The sequence below is a fragment of the Rhamphochromis sp. 'chilingali' genome (genome assembly GCF_963969265.1).
Source record: "Rhamphochromis sp. 'chilingali' genome assembly, chromosome: 12".
In the NCBI taxonomy this organism is placed as follows: Eukaryota; Metazoa; Chordata; class Actinopteri; order Cichliformes; family Cichlidae; genus Rhamphochromis; species Rhamphochromis sp. 'chilingali'.
The window spans coordinates 15,008,956-15,026,958 of NC_137939.1; the positions used below are offsets into that span (position 1 = coordinate 15,008,956).

The window sequence follows — 18,003 nt, forward strand, 5'->3', positions numbered from 1 at the left end:
ACAAATGAATAGGACTTATATTTTTGCTTCATAAATTATTTTTAAGACGAGATAATTATTTGAACATTTATATTTTATAGTATGTGTAAACTTTCTACTTAAAAAAAAAAACTAACTAAAAACAAAATATTTGTGACCTTAATATTTCTTGAAAGTTGTTTGATTTACACTCATATCTATTTCATTTTGGAAAATAAATAAATACCCAATATAAAAAAAAATACCCGTGGAAGTCTTGACATTTTTATTTGTAGTTTGTTTCAGCTTTCATACAAATAAACCAGAAATCAAATGATTAACAACAACAACAACAATAATAATAGTAGTAGCAGTAGTAGCAGTACATTTCTTTATAGCCTGATGGTGGAAATAATAGCAGAAATTGGTTTACATGTAGAAAACATTTTGAGTAGGATTAACAGAGCAGGTTAATAAAACATAAATAAAAAAAAAAATGAAGAAAAAGAAAGAAATGAGAAATAGGCCCCCAATTTAAGCATTCACTCAGTCACCCACTGAGTGCATATCTTGCATTCATACTGTGTCTTTGTCTTTCATTTGAATCCAGTCCTTGTTCGACAGTGAAATTGCGATTTGGCTGCAGCAGAGAGCAACAGATGCACAGAATGGAGAGATGACAACGTTGACGGCACACATACACAAGGACCGCAGGCATGGAAGGAAAGTGTTGCTCAGCTGTATGCAGGGAACCAGAAACCTAGGCACAGACAAAGATCAGAGTAAGTTAGTGAAGACGGCTTAGGCAGCAGAAACACCTGTGTAATGTGTCTGAACACTCATGTGGCAAACAGCTACAGGAAGAGAGGCTGAGTTTCTCAGAAGTAAAGAGGGGCAGAAGTTCACCAGCTTGCAAAAATAAATCTATAAATTGTGAAACAATTGTTCAAACACCAGTAACAAAAACACAAGACTTGTCCAAAGCTGCAACAGCTGCACATTTACAAAGATTTTACATATCTCATCATCTATAGGACATAATCAAAAGATTCACACAAATTGGAGAAATTTCTGCGCGCATGTAACAAAGCTGAAAATTTGTACTGCTGAATATCTGCTGGCTGTGGTGCGACCACACTTGCAGTACAACAACAACAAAGTCTTATTTGACCCAAAAATCCTTTTACATTTATAAGTGAGACATCTGCAATACTGCTAACAGGATAGCCAAGACTGTAAATAAGGTTTCTTTTGCTTGTGTATGGAAGAGGATTAGGGCCACTGGAAAAAGAAAAGTGGGCTCTTCCGTACTTATGACCTTAGTCCACTGAGGTTTCATTTTAGTGAACCTTCCTCAGTGTCTAGAAGAGAGTTTTATTCATGTGACATTGGTATAATGTCAAGCAGGAATCTGCAAAGAAAGCTATTAAACATGTGACTGTCTGCAAACGTATTTCTGCACATGTGAATTGCGCCATAAAGAACTGCCCCTGCCCCTTAGTCCTAATCCTAACTGTATACACACAGTAAAACAGGATGCTGGTATGAACTGGGCAGAGACGAATATGTAAGGGGTTACGTGACAACTTTGTCCATCTCTGATATATAGTCCATGCACTCAAATGTTATATTGAACATGTTTTAAAGTAGAGACTGTGTCTGATGTTTCATTAGAGGCTAACTACACTCTTTCTTGCTAGGAAAAAAAAAACATGCCAATAATCCTAATAATACTGTGGATGTGTGTTTGTGGTTATTTGCAGATAAAGCAATGTGTGTCCAGAGGAGAAATATTTAATAACTCTCCAACATACCAGACATGAAGGCAGGCAAGAATGGCCAGGAAAATGCCACAAACGAGAGCGCAGGGCACAGCAAAAAGCAAGGAGAGGCACTGGTACGTCCAGATACGAGCATTCTCAAAGCCAGTGACGCTGTAAATCCACACTTGGTCTATGCTGTGAGGTTTGCTGGGTTCTGCCAACACATCACTGACCTCCACCTGTAAAAGGTAACAGGAGAGAACGCTGAGGCTGAACACAATAAACTAGCCAAAGTTAATTCTATTTTTATCAGGATAGTTTCAACTGCTATCTTGATCAGTTAGATCTTTAACATGACAACCATGCACAATGTGCTTTGGGAACATGCAGGTTTTGGTTTGTGTATCTGTACTGAAAGCTATTTCATTCCTATTCCTAGATATTCCATTATAACAGAAATAATTTATTATATTTTATGTTTTTTCACTCAGACAACTCATGTTGGAAACTATGTTTGCAGCAGGAAATTATCTGGAATATCTGTATCTGAGCGATCACTCTGGGAATACCATTCACAGCATTTCTGGTCAGCTTAATGTTATATTAAAAATGATTAAAAATGATCTAGTTAACTTCAAAATAAAACAATATAAAATGATTTAAATTCGTTTTATTATCAAAATGTCACAAAGTTTGGGAAAATGAAATGTGTCATGTCTGGCTTATCTGAGGTTTTCTGTTGCATTAACTCTTTCAATCAATAAGGGTTATTTCACTGCTGTTTTGTTGTGTTCTTTGGGGTTTTATTTGTGTCATCTATAGATTGTCCCATTTAACTCTTTCCAAAGAGAAAGAGCCCCCTCCCAAAAAAGCCAAAAAGAAACCCAGGGGAAAAAAAAAATAAACAGGGACATCTGTCTGTCGGATGGGAAAATGAGGGTGAAAATGATTGTGTAGCCTCACAAGTGTGCAGCATTTTAAAAACCAAGATAGTCTTATAAAGAGTGTACAAATTCCCCCAAAATACATTTTTATCTCAGATATTTTGTCATAGATATAGATAACAGTTCTGAGACTGGTCAGATCCAATTAGAAGGTTAAAAAAACAATTTTCTGGTAGGACTGTGTCTATGCATGTGACATCTGGATTTTAGGACTCAAGGGCAGATGTTGTGACAAAGCAGACTGATAATAAAGAGAACAAACATCAGGACCTTTAGGTGCTGGTTGATACCACGAGGATCCCTGCTGACAGGACGAGTAGCTGCTGCTGTAGGAGGAGCAGCAGGTGGAGCTGGAGCTATGGGTGGAGTCGGGGCCCTGGGCGTAGTCAGAGCTCCAGGTGGAGTTGGAGCTTTGGGTGCAGGGGTTGAGGATTTGGATGCAAACTCTGGGGGAGGAGGGGGAGTGTTTATCTGTTCTTCCCCTTCGTCGTTTTCATCGCTGTCGTCAATCTTACACTCCACCAGGCAGTCGTCGCTCACCATCATCATCTTCGCTAAAAGCAAATGTAAATGTTTGCATTCGAATCACGCAGAATTGTTGAAGCCAACTAGATTCAACCCACAGACAGAGAGACTCACTCCTCCAGCTGATTGCAGGCCAGTGTAAAAGCGAGCTGAGCTCTGGCACTTCCACCTGTTCTTCAGCCTCCCGAAAAAGAAGTCAGTCCAAAATCTGTAAATAGCAGCTGGTAATTTTAAGACGGCATTTTTAAATGGAAAGCTCTGCAGTGCGGCCAGTGGTCGCATTAGATACAGTGCAGCCAGTGGTCGGATCTAACACGTGTGCATTTAGAACATTTCTATCAAAAAGGTGAAAAAATATATCGGTGCGTCCTATGAAACTTTCAATTCAAGATTTACGATTCACCACAGAGACAGCAAAGATATGAATAAATCATGTCTGACTTACCTTTTTTTAAAAAACAAAATGCTATCTTAATCCTTTCTCACTGACAGAGACCCTCAGAGAGAGAGAAAGATGGGGCAGGGGTGCTCTGCTTAGTGCTAATCTGAAATGTCAATGAGATCAGTTCAGCGGCTTCATCACAATGTCCCTCGAAGCTGAAGTGGAATTTACAGGACATGCAGAGACACAACACAGACACCTACAGTGTCTGACACCGACTTAGTGTGTCAGGAGTGCAAATGCGGTAAAGTAGCTCTCTATGTGTGTGTGTGTGTGTGTGTGTGTGCGTGTGTGTGTGTTGGGTGGCTGTGTCAAGGGGTTATTTTAGGAGAAGGAGCAGACGGGTCCGAATGATCGCATTACAGAATTGGTGTGGTTTCCTAAAACAGAAACAATGACACATGCACCCACAGAGACCAATTATGTCGTAAACATGTTTCAATTAACATTAATACAACACTGATTCACCACAGTGATGAGTCAGACTGCAAGAGAGACTGTCACACGCAGGAAGTTGGGGTTGCTTATTTTTCCAGAGGCAAAATCTTTGAGTGACTACTGGAGAGCCATGTTCAGAAGCACAGCGCAACCACTTGTACCCCCATCATGCCCGAGTTCAGCTGAACCACGTGTGGCAGTCACACCAGTCAAATGAACAACAATCCCCTTAAATACAACAACAATCTGTTAACCATTCATCACTTTGTCATCTTTATTCATTTTTTTTAACCACATATACAGTTGGACGCAGTAAACTTAGTGACATCATCGAACAGTGATCCAGAACAACAGGGTGTTTTAACCATAGATGCAGAATCAATAAAAGAAGGGAAAACAAAACAACTCTTCTTTCATTTTTCCAATACTGAAACACAAAAAATGTGAGATGATGTATGTAAGATTTTAAAATGCTTTTAGAGTCAAAGGAGCTGTTCACCTCGCTGCAGGAATCCTGAAACACGTTTGAATGGGACCTGTGGGGAAAAAACATGCTTCCTGGTCCTAAAAATAAAGCCAATGCAGAAGTGCCTAAAAACCTGCATTCTCTCTGAAGGCCACCAGATGGCAATAGCTGTTGTTGAAAAAGACTGTAGGGGTCTTTGGGTAAAACTTTACTTTAGTCACTTGTTTTGGGTCATATACAATAATAATAAAAAGTAAAATCTTGGTTATATCATGTCTCAAAAAGGAAGATTAGCAGTGGCATTTTCTGCTCATGCACTGTCTAACGACTTGTCAGGCACAAGATATTGAGCAATGAGCAAGCAGTTTCACTGCTGCTTGTCCTCATTGGAGCCAGTGTCTTGCAACCAAGATGGCGACAACAGAAATGTTCATCTTGTGGCTTCAAAACGGGACCTCAGACACCAACAGGTGACATCACGGTAGCTACGTCCATGTTTTATAGTGCCTATGATGATGCCATAAACACAGCAAGGGGGGCCCAAAGTGTGGATGAATGAGACAAGAGTTTCAATTGTGGCACCAAAATGGCGCCATGGTGTTCACAGTTTAAATCAGAGAAAGAGTCGGACACCTCTCTGATATAGGGGCCGTTTTGGCTCTCGAGACAAGGGCACAGTTTCCAGCTGAAGAGTAAGTCGACCTAAGACCTGAGAGAAAACCTTTTCTTATTCCTTCTAAGCCAAACCTGAGTTAGCCTGTCCTTAACTCTGCATAAGCCCTGAGATTTGGCCAACATATCAGGCCACGTCACATATGAAGGGGAATGTGTTTTTCTTCTCTGTGTTTTTTCAACACAACATGCTGTTATGCAAAGACCAAGTATACCAACCTCAATGCTAACAGCGTATCTAGCTAACACACACGGAGTCTCAAAGTGTTCAGTTTTCAATAAATTAATATGAAATAAAAAATCAACAGAATAATAAATGTAAATGTTAAGTTGTAATTTGTGAGATGATTTAGGATATAAACATTATAAAAAGTTGTTTGATCATTTTTTTTTTAGCTTGAAAGGAATTTTTCAAAAAATATTCACAAAATATTAAAAAAAACCTTTTTGTTTCATTTTTTTTCTCCAATAACACACTATTTAATGACAGAGGTGTTTTTCCACTACCTTTTTTTTAGCAGTATGCTACCGTCCTAAAGCAGCTAACAGCTAACCTTGCTAGCTGTTGAGCTAGCAGGGTTAGCTGCTAACCAAACCAAACCAATTCTAAATTAGCTACTGCTGTAACTCCAATAAACTTATTTTATATAAAGCAACAAATATGATGTGCCTAGCATGTTGTTCTCCAAAAAGAGTCAGCTGGAAAAAACAAATGGGTTAGACAGTAAACTTTCGTTAACTGGTGAAGTAGTTAGCTGATGTCATGTTTAAAATCGGCCATTTCCTGTTCCATACAAACCATATTGGATCAGTGTTTTTCCAGGTATACTGCTAATAACTTAAACTTTCTAAATGAGGCCTGTTCACTCAGTTGTAGCTCATATCACTTCGGGATAAATTTCCCAGGACATTCACTCCTGAGAAAATTGACAACATTCCTAAATATTTATCACTTGTAAATATTCCTTTCCACTGTAGAATGATGGACTTCAGACTGTTTGGAATGTGTAAAAAAAACCTTTCCAGACTGATGGACAGCAACAGATGCCTCCCAAGATCATTGCAGATGATACATGGTGACACTTGCTTGTTGATTCAGTTAATCAGGTGGATTTAAATAGCAGCACCTGGACACTATTTCTGTTACTTCATATGAAAGCAGTAAAGGAGTACTTAATTCTTCACACACTTCAATACCTCAATAAAATGTGTTGTATTTTGTATTTCATCTGAGGCTTTATTTACTTAATTTTAAGATCTGCTAAAGATTATTTTTATTATGCAGTGATGTGTCAAACCTTTAGAATTGAAACAGGGAGCACTTTCTTTTTATCATGCCACAATGTTTTGCTGCTAATACTGAACACTTTGGGTTCCATACACATCTGCCTGGGTCACATTTTTATTATAATATGCAGAATTGAAAATTATCAGATCTTTTCAAGTGAATTAAACATGTAGAGTAAAAGATGTGAAGGCACTCCTAGACACAGGCCCCAGATCAGTTTTCTTTTCTCTTTTAAATAAGGAAAAAGGTTTTTGGGTGAACTGATCTCAGACCTGCCACTAGGGGGCAGTTTTAGTCTTCTGTTGTTGATGTACAGTTAGTATCATGGCAACTGTGTTTAAATAGTCAGTCTGGTGAAGTCACATCCCTGATTGAGAACAAAAGCAGACCAGGCCATAAAAAAACAACAACAAAGCAAAAAAAGAGACCAAAACCAGACACACTGGACATACACGGCACAGAGAATAGTGGCACTATGAGATGGCAGAGACTCACTTATTATACACGTGTCCAAAAAAAAATGGGAAAAAACAGAAGAAAAAAAATCAAGATCTTTCCCAAATGCACAATTGGCATCAGCGGGATAATTATCATTGTCAGACAATGAATCAATAATTTCCTGGCTGTCCCCTCCTTAGTCTCAGTCCACCGGTCTGAAAAGGGCCCGTCCCCTGAGACCGAATCCTGCTTTTTTGGCCACAGGGGCAGCCTGAGGAACAGAGGAGGAGGTGGACAATGAAGAGGAGGAAGAGGAGGGTGCAGGGGCTGCAGTGGCCACAGGTGCAGTGATGCCGGACCCCTGCAAGGGAGGCTGGCGAGACAGGAGCTCCTTGAACACCGAGTTCATCTGACGGTTGATCATCTCCTGAGAGAGCGAGAGGAGGAGGAGGAGGAGGGGAGGTGAACATCAAAGTTTTTCTGTTACATACTGCATTATTCTACTGCTGCATCCTGACACTGTTAAAGACTGGAAGGTCCTTTTTTTTCATCACTTTTTTGTGAAGGCTCTAACTTGGAATCTCATAACTGAGCGACTCTGAAGGTGGAGTTTTGTATACAAAGTCAATTTAATCTAGACTTTAACAGAAAGTCCACTGACTGAACAACATAAGTTGCTGGTGGTGTTCTCACTGCAGAATGAATTCACTCTCACATCTAACATCATAGTTACTTACTCAGAATCAAGAAGTGATGTGATCCAAATATCATATAAAGCAGCGGTCCCCAACCCCCGGGCCACGGACCGGTACTGGTCCGTGAGTCGTTTGGTACCAGGCCGCCAGAGTTGTGGCTCGGGTGTAAATTTTAAGGTTTTCGGGGGCTTTTATCGTTAACTCGGTTTCCCGTGTTGAAGTTGTGTGTCTTATTTTGAAAGAAATATTTATGCGTTACCATAGCGACCAGAGAGCTTTAAGGGGCAGAGAGGAGGATGTTATTCTCAATGTTGTTGGTGCATTTCAGGATGCTGCTAATAAAGTTACACAATCACACAGTGAATTTGCGTTTATTATTATATTTACAAAATACCACAGTTTTTGTCTTGATCGTATCATTTTATTTTGTTGTATTTATCACAGACACCTTAAAGGCCCGTCCGTAAAAATATTGTCTGACATTAAACCGGTCTGTGGCGCAAAAAAGGTTGGTGACCGCTGATATAAAGGACCATTTCCAAGAAAATGGATGGTGTCATTCTTTGTTTAGATTATTGGAGTGTTTTATCACATGCGTTACTTGTCCAATTTAACAAGGATGGAAAGAGTATGAGGAAATTGCTCTCAAGAAGTAATGCTACACAACCACACACTTATTATGTGAAAACATGCTTTGATTAAACATTACTGTATGCTGGGAAATAATTATGTGATGATAGTAATGCCTTAGAGCAGTGATTGATCATGCATGGTTTGCAGTGGTGGTAAGTGGTTAGTTAAGTTACTGTGCAGGTTGACAAAAATGCGTCACTTGGAACAAATATGGCAACTGATTGTTTAAATGAATTTTTTTAAAGCAATCTGAACTAATAAATGAAATGAACTAATAAAAACAGCCGTGATGAAGACCTCAGAGTTTCAGTGGGCTCCAGAGGATTTTCAGATTTTTCTATCTAGAGCCCTTCTCTGTAAAATAAAAAGTACTTCCCCTCTCTAATCATCAGTTCTGAATATATATAACCGCCTTTCTCACAGTTGCATTAGTGGTGTTAACCAGAAAGAAGAGCAAAAAAACCCCCAAAGCCCACCACGGCTGCTTTTAATAGTCTTTATGTAGTAATACCAACCTTCATAAATTGCACCAACATCTACTTTTAGACTATGTGAGTGCATAATAAACCCCCAGTAAAGCAAGCCAGGACAGAGATGCAACTCTAAAACTAACATTTTAAAGCAAAAATAGACCTGCAGCTGTGAGCCACAATGCAAAAGTCTCTAATATAAATCTAACGTCAACGAGCAAAACTAGCAAGCTAACACTCGTCAGATGAAACATCGTAAAAAAACACCACCAGCAAAGTTACTGCTTCATATTGTGCATACATTTGAACTTCTGGATGTTTTTTATAAAAAGTCATACCCACATTTTAGAATTTTTCGTAATGTAATGCTTTTGTTTTGGTTGTTAACAAAGGGTTGAATATGTTACACCGCTAACCTTATCAATTGGTGTTCTTTCTGCCTGAATGAATGGAGGTCTGTCAGGGGGTCTGAAGTTTCCCTGTCTCAGAGTGTCCAACGTGTGCCTTCGCTCCTGAGACCTGAAAGAAAAAAACATAAACAGCTTAACAGAGATGTTGAAAGACACGGGCAGATGCCACCTCTGATCTGAACCTTACTTTAATGTGTTGGAAAAGTTTCTCTCCATCTTCTCACGCTATAAAGACTAAAGTTTTGGGCTTTGCCTCATTTATTCCACAGCTGAATTGTGCAATTGTGGAAAGCAGTGTTCTGACCTGCTATGTTACTTTCTATGCTGTAGCTCTGCTTTTCCACAATCTGATTCCGAAATCCACAAATTCCTCATCCTCAGCAGCAGAAAGTGCTGCTCCCGCCTAAACCTGTAAGCAGCTGCAGCTCTTCTCAGAAATACTGTGGAGATGAGCCAAATCGACAAATTTCTGCATCAGTGTGTCGGGCTACTGATACAAACACACAAGGACACCGGCACCATGAAGTAAAACTAAAAAATACAAGAGTAGTGACTAGCAGTTTAACCCAGAATAGTGCACTGTTATTAAGAGTTCTGAAACATTAAAAAAACAAAACAGACAGCCGCTCTACTCTTAAGATTAGGCTTAATTTCCTTTTTGACAAAGCTTATAGTTAGGGCTGGATCAGGTGACCCTGAACCCTCCCTTAGTTATGTTGCAATAGGTCTAGACTGCTGGGGGCTTCCCATGATGGACCGAGTGTTTCATCTCCATTCACCTTTTTTTACTCTGTGTTTATACACCAGTCTGCATTTAATTATTATTATTTTTTATTATTAATCACCCACAGCTTGTCTTTTATTCCTCCCCCAACTCCCCCACCCCCAACTGGTCAAGGAAGATGGCTGCCCCTCCCTGAGCCTGGTTCTGCTGGAGGTTTCTTCCTGTTAAAAGTGAGTGCTCAATCCTAGCATTCGTTTCAATGTCTCACCATGGGATGCTCCTCCCTGCGTATTTCTCAAAAGCAACAGTCTCATTCCACCAATCCTGATTGGCTGGTGATTGCCACAACCACTTCGGGAAAAATCACCCACCCTTAAATAGTTTACACTTTTACATAGACGTCATTGTAGGGTCCTTACGGTACTAAGAGCCTTGAGTTATGATTGGGTGCTATATAATAAACAATTGAATTGAAGCGAATTATTGTGTAGGCTGTCAGATTGCTGTTTAACTCAGCTGTCAATGCCAGGTGAGAAGCGTGCACCTTTACTCTGGAAGAAGCTGTAAAACTTTGGGAAAGTTAATGAGAATGCATCAGTTTGTTTCAAGTTCTGTGTAGACTTATGATACAGTTTTTTGTAATTCATAACCTAAAAAAATTACTGAATGTACCTGACTGTAAGTGGAAAAAAATGAGATATTACAGTGGATGTAATATGCCTTCAGTTTGCGAATGACCAGATGTATGCAAATAAAGACTGTGTACTACTATGTAAATGGTAATGTTGCACATTGTTTATATAGACAGATGCACACGTATATAGATAATGACAGTTTTATTTTCTCCCACTGTAACCCTCAGTAAGCAGTCCAAACAGAGGGTGATGTGGTGCTGTACAAAAAATGTATACACGTGTACATTACTTCCCCTCATGCAGTTTTTTCCTGAACAGAGTTTATCCACAGTCTCAACTGGCTGCAAACCTAATTTATATCAATCTGAGTAACGCTGCACATGCATGAGGCCTGCAGTGCGTCAAGATAGGTGCGAGTCTTACACTGGCAGGTGTCGTGTGGCGGGGGAGGTTGGTGGCTTTCGACTAGGGCTCCCCTCACTTCCTCTCTGCCGTCCTGGCAACGAAGCGCTATCGCTGTTCACCCGCATCCTGTGAAGACACACACAAACTTCTGAACTTTCAAGTCTATTTACGCACACGAGCTTATATGCTTCTTTGTACAAAAATGTGGAGCTGGGTAGACGTATGAGTTTGTGTACTTAGATGTTTATGGCTATTACATGTTTTTAATAAACTGCAGTGTGCATTTGAGTGTGTTTGTTCGTCTGTGTATGCTTCTGTGTACCGGGTTGTGTTCTCTGTCTGTGGATCTTCTGCTGTCAGGTTTCCAGTGCTGCCTCCTCCTCCACCTCCTCCTCCTTCTTCTCTTTTCCCTCGATCTGACCTAAGGGAGGAGAAGGAGAGAGATATATATTTCACGAGAGAAAGCACAAGCAGTACAGTTTTAAATATGGGATGAAGACTGAGCAACAAACGTTTTGTAGGAGGGACCAGCAGCAGAGGTGAACTTATGTGTGACAAGAACAAAATAACTTCAAAATAAAGCAACAGCTCCTCAAAAAAGAAAATGACCTTTGAGAAACTTGTGATGTCCTGGTGGTGCTTAGTCTGCACTGATATTTAATCACCCTCCTGGGAATGTTTGAGGCCACAGTTTTTAACTTTGATAAATGTTGGATATCATAGCACTGTTATCTCTTCATATCTGTATTAGAGATAACTGGGGATTGGTATAAGGCGCTATGAATTAGATATGCAGTTCAGACACCTACACACAAGCAGAGAATATGAATTGATGCTGAAATACTTTCTCTCTCCACTTGTGGGTTTTAAATTCTACCAGTTTATCTGATTTAATGGCATCCAATCAGCATACACACACACACAGACGCTGTTTTTCTTTCATTTTGTCACTTCCTGTCACTTTAACTGGTAAAGAATATTAGTGGGGCCATTTGTAATGGAGAGGTCCAGTTCAGTGAATCGAATTACCCAAGGTGCCCGTGTCGGCACTTGTCGTTCAAAGCAGCCACACTCCTAACTTTAAACCTTAACAGTATCCAAACGTATGAGTTATTAAAGAAAATCTATCCAGTCATACTGCAGGCTGCCGTGGCGCTCACTCAGGGAAACCGATTTGCCTTAATTTCACTTTGAATTGTGGCACTGAATAAACTGACCTGAATAGCAGGCAAAAACAGTAAATTCTGTATGAAATGATAATGATGCCTTAAGGGTGTCATGAAATTTCATTTTGGCAGTGGTTATGTGACATAGAAATGTCACTCACCCTTCCAGCACACTGATGTACTTGTGAGGGATGAGGCCCTTAACCCCTCCCACCTCTCCTCGCCACCAATCAGAAGAGGCCTTGCTGTGAAGGATGAGAGGCTCTCCCTGCTTGAAGGAAAGCTCCGCCGGGGATCTCGCCACGTAGTCAAACATAGCCACCGCCTCCCATTCTGTACACACCAGCAGACACACAAAGCAAGGTTATAATGTACCTTTGTGGTGTAACAGTACAATAATGTGACAGGGTTGGTGCTTATGTGTACTGACCATCCTCACTGGGCAGATGCTCGGTCTCACCATCTCCCTCTTCTGTGATTGGTTCACTGCAGAAAAGCAGAAAACCAAAGTCATGCTCGGTTCCTCTTCTCTTCCGCTAACTGTCACACCACAGCCTCTCTTTATGCAAGACTTCATACTGCTGTGAGATTTCCCAAATGACCCTAAAACCTCAGGCTTGGTCTAATGTCATACTGAATGATTTTTAATAAAAAGATCATGAAGGAAACAGACTGACTTTGGGTTGTAGGGGGTTAGCCTGGAGGCTAGTGTTCCATTTTAGCGAGCAATCGGCTTAATAGCATTAAGCGTTATGTTTTTACACAAAGCATTATGAGCTACACAGAAGTGCCTTTGGCGTGGCATGAAATTCTGTTTCAAGAGGATGAACCATGAAAAGGGGGCTGAGGGGTGAAGATGCTTTATGTACTTGGAACCATCTCAGCCTGAGTCTTAAAAGTTTGACATGAACAACAAATCTCTGGAGCAAAAAGGCTGCTGCCCAATTATTTACTGATGACAGTAAATACTTCAACAAATATCTTTTCAGACTGAGCGTGATAGGCACTTTTATGTATTTACTTAATTTACTGCTCAAAAAAGCCCAAAGGTACACTTTTTAATCTGAGTACAGGATCAAACATCAGCCGAATTTCTGGGATATTGATCCTCTCAGTTTTGTAGCAGAGGGGGTATTAATCAGTTTCAGTTGCTTTGGTGGTAATGCACTAGAGGGGCAACAATGGGACAACCCCTAAAACAGAAATGCTTTTACAGCTGGAGGCCTCTGACATTTTTTCCCCTCCTCGTATTTTTACTTTTTCTCACTAGTTTTGCATTAGTTTAGTGTCACTACTGGCAGCATGAGGCAATACCTGGACCCTACAGAGGTTCCACAGGTAGTCCAACTCCTCAAGATGGCACATCAATACGTGTCATTGCTAGAAGGTTTGCTGTGTCTCCTCGCAGTCTTAAGAGCATGGAGGAGACTCCGGGAGAGGCATTTACTCTAGGAGAGCTGGACAGGGATGTAGAACGTCCTTAACTCATCAGCAGGACAGATATCTTCTCCTTTGTGCAAGGAGGAGCAGGCTGAGCACTGCCAGAGCTTAAAAATGACCTCCAGCAGGACACTGGTGTGAATGTCTCTGACCAACAATGTGAAACAGACTTCATGTGGTGGCCTGAGGACCCCACCTGACCTAATGGAACACCTCGGGGAAATTATGTTTCCGTCCATTGATGCTTCCAGGTTGCACCTCAGCCTATCCAGGAGCTCAGCGATGGTCCAGTTGTGGGAGGAGATCCCCAGGACACTATCCACCATCTTATTTATAGTGATGCATGTATACGAGCAGGTGGGGGCATACAAATTGAGTACCATTTTGAGTTGCTACAATTAAATTTCTGCAAAATGAACTAGCCTGCTGCAGAACTTTTACACTTTGATTTTCAGGGTGTCTTTGAAATCAGTCCTCTGTAGTTCGATGTAAACAAAGAGCCCCACCCACCTGCATTTCAAACCATCGGTTTGTGAGGGGCAGCCAATGCAATGAACGTTGGCTTAAACAAAGGGTTAACAAAGGGACTAGACAACATTATTTTCATGACTAGCAGGTCGCAACTCGCTGCTTCTGATGTCAAACTGAAAAAGTTGTTTTCTTACTTTGCGTTGTGTTCACTGAAATTGCTGTCTGTTAAGAACTTAGAGTTGTTGTCTTTTTGCAGCAAAAACAACATTTTTATCAATGAGTACTCCTCTCACCAGTACTCCTGCTCCAGAGTCATGTGCTTCTCGTAAACAGGGCCCGGCAGCTCCGATTGGCTGGGGAAGATGCTGTCATGCTGAAGGATCATGGTCTTGACAAGGTCGTTAACCTGTGGCTGCCTAGCAACAGCGTCATCAGAATCCATCCCCCTTAGCAGGCTTGGACCAAAGCAAACAGCCAGGTTGTAGGGCTGCATCATGTTCTCGTCGCTGTACTGAGACACACTGAGAAAAAAAGAGAAACACAAACACGCACATGGTGACTTTCTATTTCTGGCACGAGTGTGCAGTTTTATGAGGATGGCACATATCTGATATGTGAAAATATCCCACACTGGGTTTTGGTGCAACTTACTGGTTGAGGAAAGCAAAAAGGTAACGCATCACGATGAGGAGAGGCCTTGGGAAGGTCGAGACAATCATTTTAATCTGGACGGCTTTGTCCACCTCCTCCTCGATTTCTGATGACAGGAAGAAAACAAAATGACCTGATGAACTAAAACTTTTAGTTGTTGCATTTAAGTTTTTCCAAGCCTGCATTGACCAAAATTCACCCAAAATCCTTCCTTAAAGAAAGAGGCGAGGAGGATGGATTGATTATGCTATGCCACTAATGGAAAATCTACAAATTTAAGGGGAGTAAACAACCCCCAGGCAGGTTTGCTGCACTGGTTAGCTGTGCAAATTGTGACTCAGAGCATCTGTCCTGGAAAAATAAAAAAACTGAATTGGGAAGAGACCTACAGAAATAACAGGGAGATAGTGGAAGGGATAAACACACAGCAAACTATGCGCTGCAAGAACCAGCTGTATAAGTTGCATCTTCTTGCATCAACGCTGCATTGTTTTTGCTGCTTTGTGTTTGAGCATCAGTGAAGTTATATCAAGATAAACAGGATCACAGGCAAAAAATGGTTCACTGCACAGTACGCGACGGGCTGAGTCAGCTTAACCAAGGTTGAGAAAGTATCTAGGAACTACAATGTTCCAGAAATACTCGAGTAACTGAAAGCAGACATGAAAAAGCCCAAGTGAAACCAGTACACAATCTGAAAACAGACACACACACATAGAGAAGTTACATAAGGGGTCTTACGGACACACTCCAGCAGCTGAGTGTAGCTGTCGTAGGGGAAGAGAGGAGGCTCGAGGCCTCTGAAGTACAGCTTCAGCACACCGGCCACAGAGTCCAGGTCACACTCACTATCTGACAGAGGATCCTCTCCTACACAGAGGTTAAACACACGTGAGATGACTGAATCGGAGTAGCAGAGGACACAGGCATGAGCTTTTTCCTTCACTCTATGAAGCCTTTTAGCTCTATGTTGTTGTCTCAGATCTCACAGTGTAAACTGCATGCTACCAGCTCAGCGCTGAAAAGACAAAGTTAGCGAATAGATGATGAAAGTCACTGGCAAAAAGGATTCATGCCAGTTAGAATTTGCAAAACTGTAAAGGTAAGATGTATTTGCAATCTAACTTAGACCAGGTTACAGGTTAATACTCGCTTGCTGACTCAATCATGAAGAGCTGCTGACAACACGGACAAGTGGGTGATCCTATTATACTCGTTTAGTTCCACTTGAGTAAACTGAAAGGATTTGTTTCACTCACACACATTAAAAATCTCTCTCTCTCTCTCTCTCTCTCTCTCTCTCTCTCTCTCTCTCAAAAAAGCGACATCCACATGAGGAGAAAATGATGAACTGCTTTGGTATTAAAAACTGCAACACAGAAGAAAAGAAAAGTGAAGAAAGTGCTATGTTTGGCGCTCTCCAAGCAGATCCAAGCCCTTGCAGAATCATGAGGAGGACACTGTAACGTTGGTGTCAGCCTCTTGGAACATGGTCTGCTTTTCAGGGCTGTAACTAAAGAACATTTGAGCCAAAACGTTGTGTACTAGTTCTTGTTTATGAATACAAAGAGCTATTAAGAAGCTAAAACTGTCAGCCGGTAGTTTGAGGTTGATTTGGGAAAAACGTTTAGTCTTCTGCACTTCACATGACCTTTTTACAAGCTCGCAAACAAAGCCACTGGCTGTCAGTACCAACCGAACTAGAAGCGGACCAGAAACCAGAAAGCTTTTAGAACCAAAAGTCACGTCCCCTACCTACAGATATCTGTGTGGTCATATGCAGATATTTATTTATAGACGTATTATATTTGTAATTTCTCCCAGACCTATTTTATGTGTGCTGTTGTGGGGTGTTTCTTAAAACTCATTGTGGCCAATGGTTAGCGGGAAGTTAATAATTTTTACATTATCTTTTTCATCAAAAAAACAAAAAACCATGTCAGACCTAAACTAGGGTTCAGAGATATCCTGAGGCACATGCAATTTGACATCTGAGCATCCAGAGCAGATGGGCAAGCAGGCTGCAGACAAACTTGCTGGGGTATTTGGACAATGTTGTGTGTGTGTGTGTGGATAAGGTTAGTGGTTTTAGAGACAGGTGCAGTTTCAGGCAGTGCATCCTGTCTAAAACAGCCACATATGGCATAATGATTTGGTGGAAAATTGATGCCAAAAAAATAACTGAAAACTGATTACTGACACGGCCCAGAATGTAGCATGCATCTAGCCCTATGGTGATTGGTAGATGGATGGATGGTTGAAAAACTATAATTAATCACATTAAACCATTTTAGGATGGTATGTTGGTGTGGTAGTTAGCATCACTGCCTCACAGCAACAACAAAAAAGTGTCATGGTTCTGGAAGAAACAGGACCCAAATACAGGACTCACTGGCAAACTAGGTAAACAAAAAAAATGTTTTTAATTACACAGCAGAAACTACTTAAGGTTATGAGAAAAGGAAAACAACTACCTAATGGGAACAAAGAACACAAAAATCTAAACAATAAACACCTGAAACTATGAAACCACAGAGATTGGTGAATAAAAGGAAATCAAACGTTGAGGAACAATAAATCTCTAGTACAAATGGAAACTGGAACTAAAGAGATTCTAAAGACATCAAACTCATTTTGTGAGTAATAAAAAACCCAACTGATTGTACAAAACTAAAAATGTTCAAAATTCCAAGCTCAAAAATCCCAGGACTATGACAGGAAGTTTCCTGGGTTTGAATCCACGAGCCACCCCAACAATGATCCTGAATTGGATAAGTGGAAGAAGATAGATGGCTGGGAAACAGTGCAAGCTTGATAAAGACAAATGTAGTATTCCTGTGTAAATAAATGGCCATGAATGATCCAGCTCACTCATTCGAGTTGCTAAAATTTACTTGGTCGATTGAGGTCAACCCTCAGTTATGCTAGACTTACATTCACTGGCTCTGGCTTCATTGCAAACGCAGTTTTTGTAAACCACTAGTTTGTGCTAATGGAACAACTATAGTGTTCTGCAGTTTTAATTGTGTAAACTTTAACTGACATATTTATTGCAACGTAAATAAACAACTTCCCTTCTTTGATTTAGTTTTCTCCATCTGAGGAAAAAGTTCTGCTATCTCAGCACATGTACAAAAAACAAACAAACAAAAAAAAAAAAAAAACGAAAGAAAAAACGAGGAAAGCACTTACCTCTTTCAAATGCATCTCTGAGGAGGTTCACCTCCCTCTGTGAGCCTGGAACTCTGAAAATTCCTTCATGGTGGAGGCCTGCGATACACACAAACACATATTCACACCATATGACGCGTTCATAGATGCCTGATATGCACAAGTGCACAAAAAAAAAATACAAAACAGGTCCTTCCA

The 18,003-nt window shown here is 40.6% G+C and overlaps 2 protein-coding genes across 4 annotated transcripts in view; both read right to left on the bottom strand.

Moving 5' to 3' along the window:
* Window positions 1-229: 229 nt before the first annotated feature.
* Window positions 230-3,895, bottom strand: cav4b (caveolin 4b). Of its 2 annotated transcripts, none has more exons than XM_080898701.1 (5): window positions 3,636-3,895; window positions 3,305-3,398; window positions 2,936-3,214; window positions 1,773-1,960; window positions 230-718 (listed from the first exon to the last, which is right to left on the bottom strand). In XM_080898701.1, exons 3-5 carry the CDS (start codon window positions 3,212-3,214, stop codon window positions 535-537), a joined length of 651 nt encoding a protein of 216 aa, XP_080754827.1. In that variant the 5' UTR covers window positions 3,305-3,398; window positions 3,636-3,895; the 3' UTR covers window positions 230-534. The 2 variants fall into 2 exon arrangements, with proteins under 2 accessions (XP_080754827.1, XP_080754826.1); XM_080898700.1 differs by having other exon boundaries at window positions 2,936-3,219; window positions 3,636-3,893.
* Window positions 3,896-4,335: 440 nt separating this feature from the next.
* The window catches only part of LOC308407717 (SLIT-ROBO Rho GTPase-activating protein 3-like), a 31,357-nt gene continuing 17,689 nt past the window's right edge, over window positions 4,336-18,003 (bottom strand). For both annotated transcript variants that reach the window (XM_080899550.1, XM_080899549.1), the window contains exons 15-24: window positions 17,827-17,904; window positions 15,376-15,504; window positions 14,635-14,740; window positions 14,277-14,504; window positions 12,503-12,558; window positions 12,234-12,405; window positions 11,229-11,327; window positions 10,925-11,032; window positions 9,149-9,251; window positions 4,336-7,361 (exon numbers count right to left, since the gene is read on the bottom strand). In XM_080899550.1, coding sequence (XP_080755676.1) covers window positions 7,137-7,361; window positions 9,149-9,251; window positions 10,925-11,032; window positions 11,229-11,327; window positions 12,234-12,405; window positions 12,503-12,558; window positions 14,277-14,504; window positions 14,635-14,740; window positions 15,376-15,504; window positions 17,827-17,904 — 1,304 coding nt within the window. In that variant the 3' untranslated portion in view covers window positions 4,336-7,136. The remainder of the gene's footprint in view (window positions 7,362-9,148; window positions 9,252-10,924; window positions 11,033-11,228; window positions 11,328-12,233; window positions 12,406-12,502; window positions 12,559-14,276; window positions 14,505-14,634; window positions 14,741-15,375; window positions 15,505-17,826; window positions 17,905-18,003) is intronic.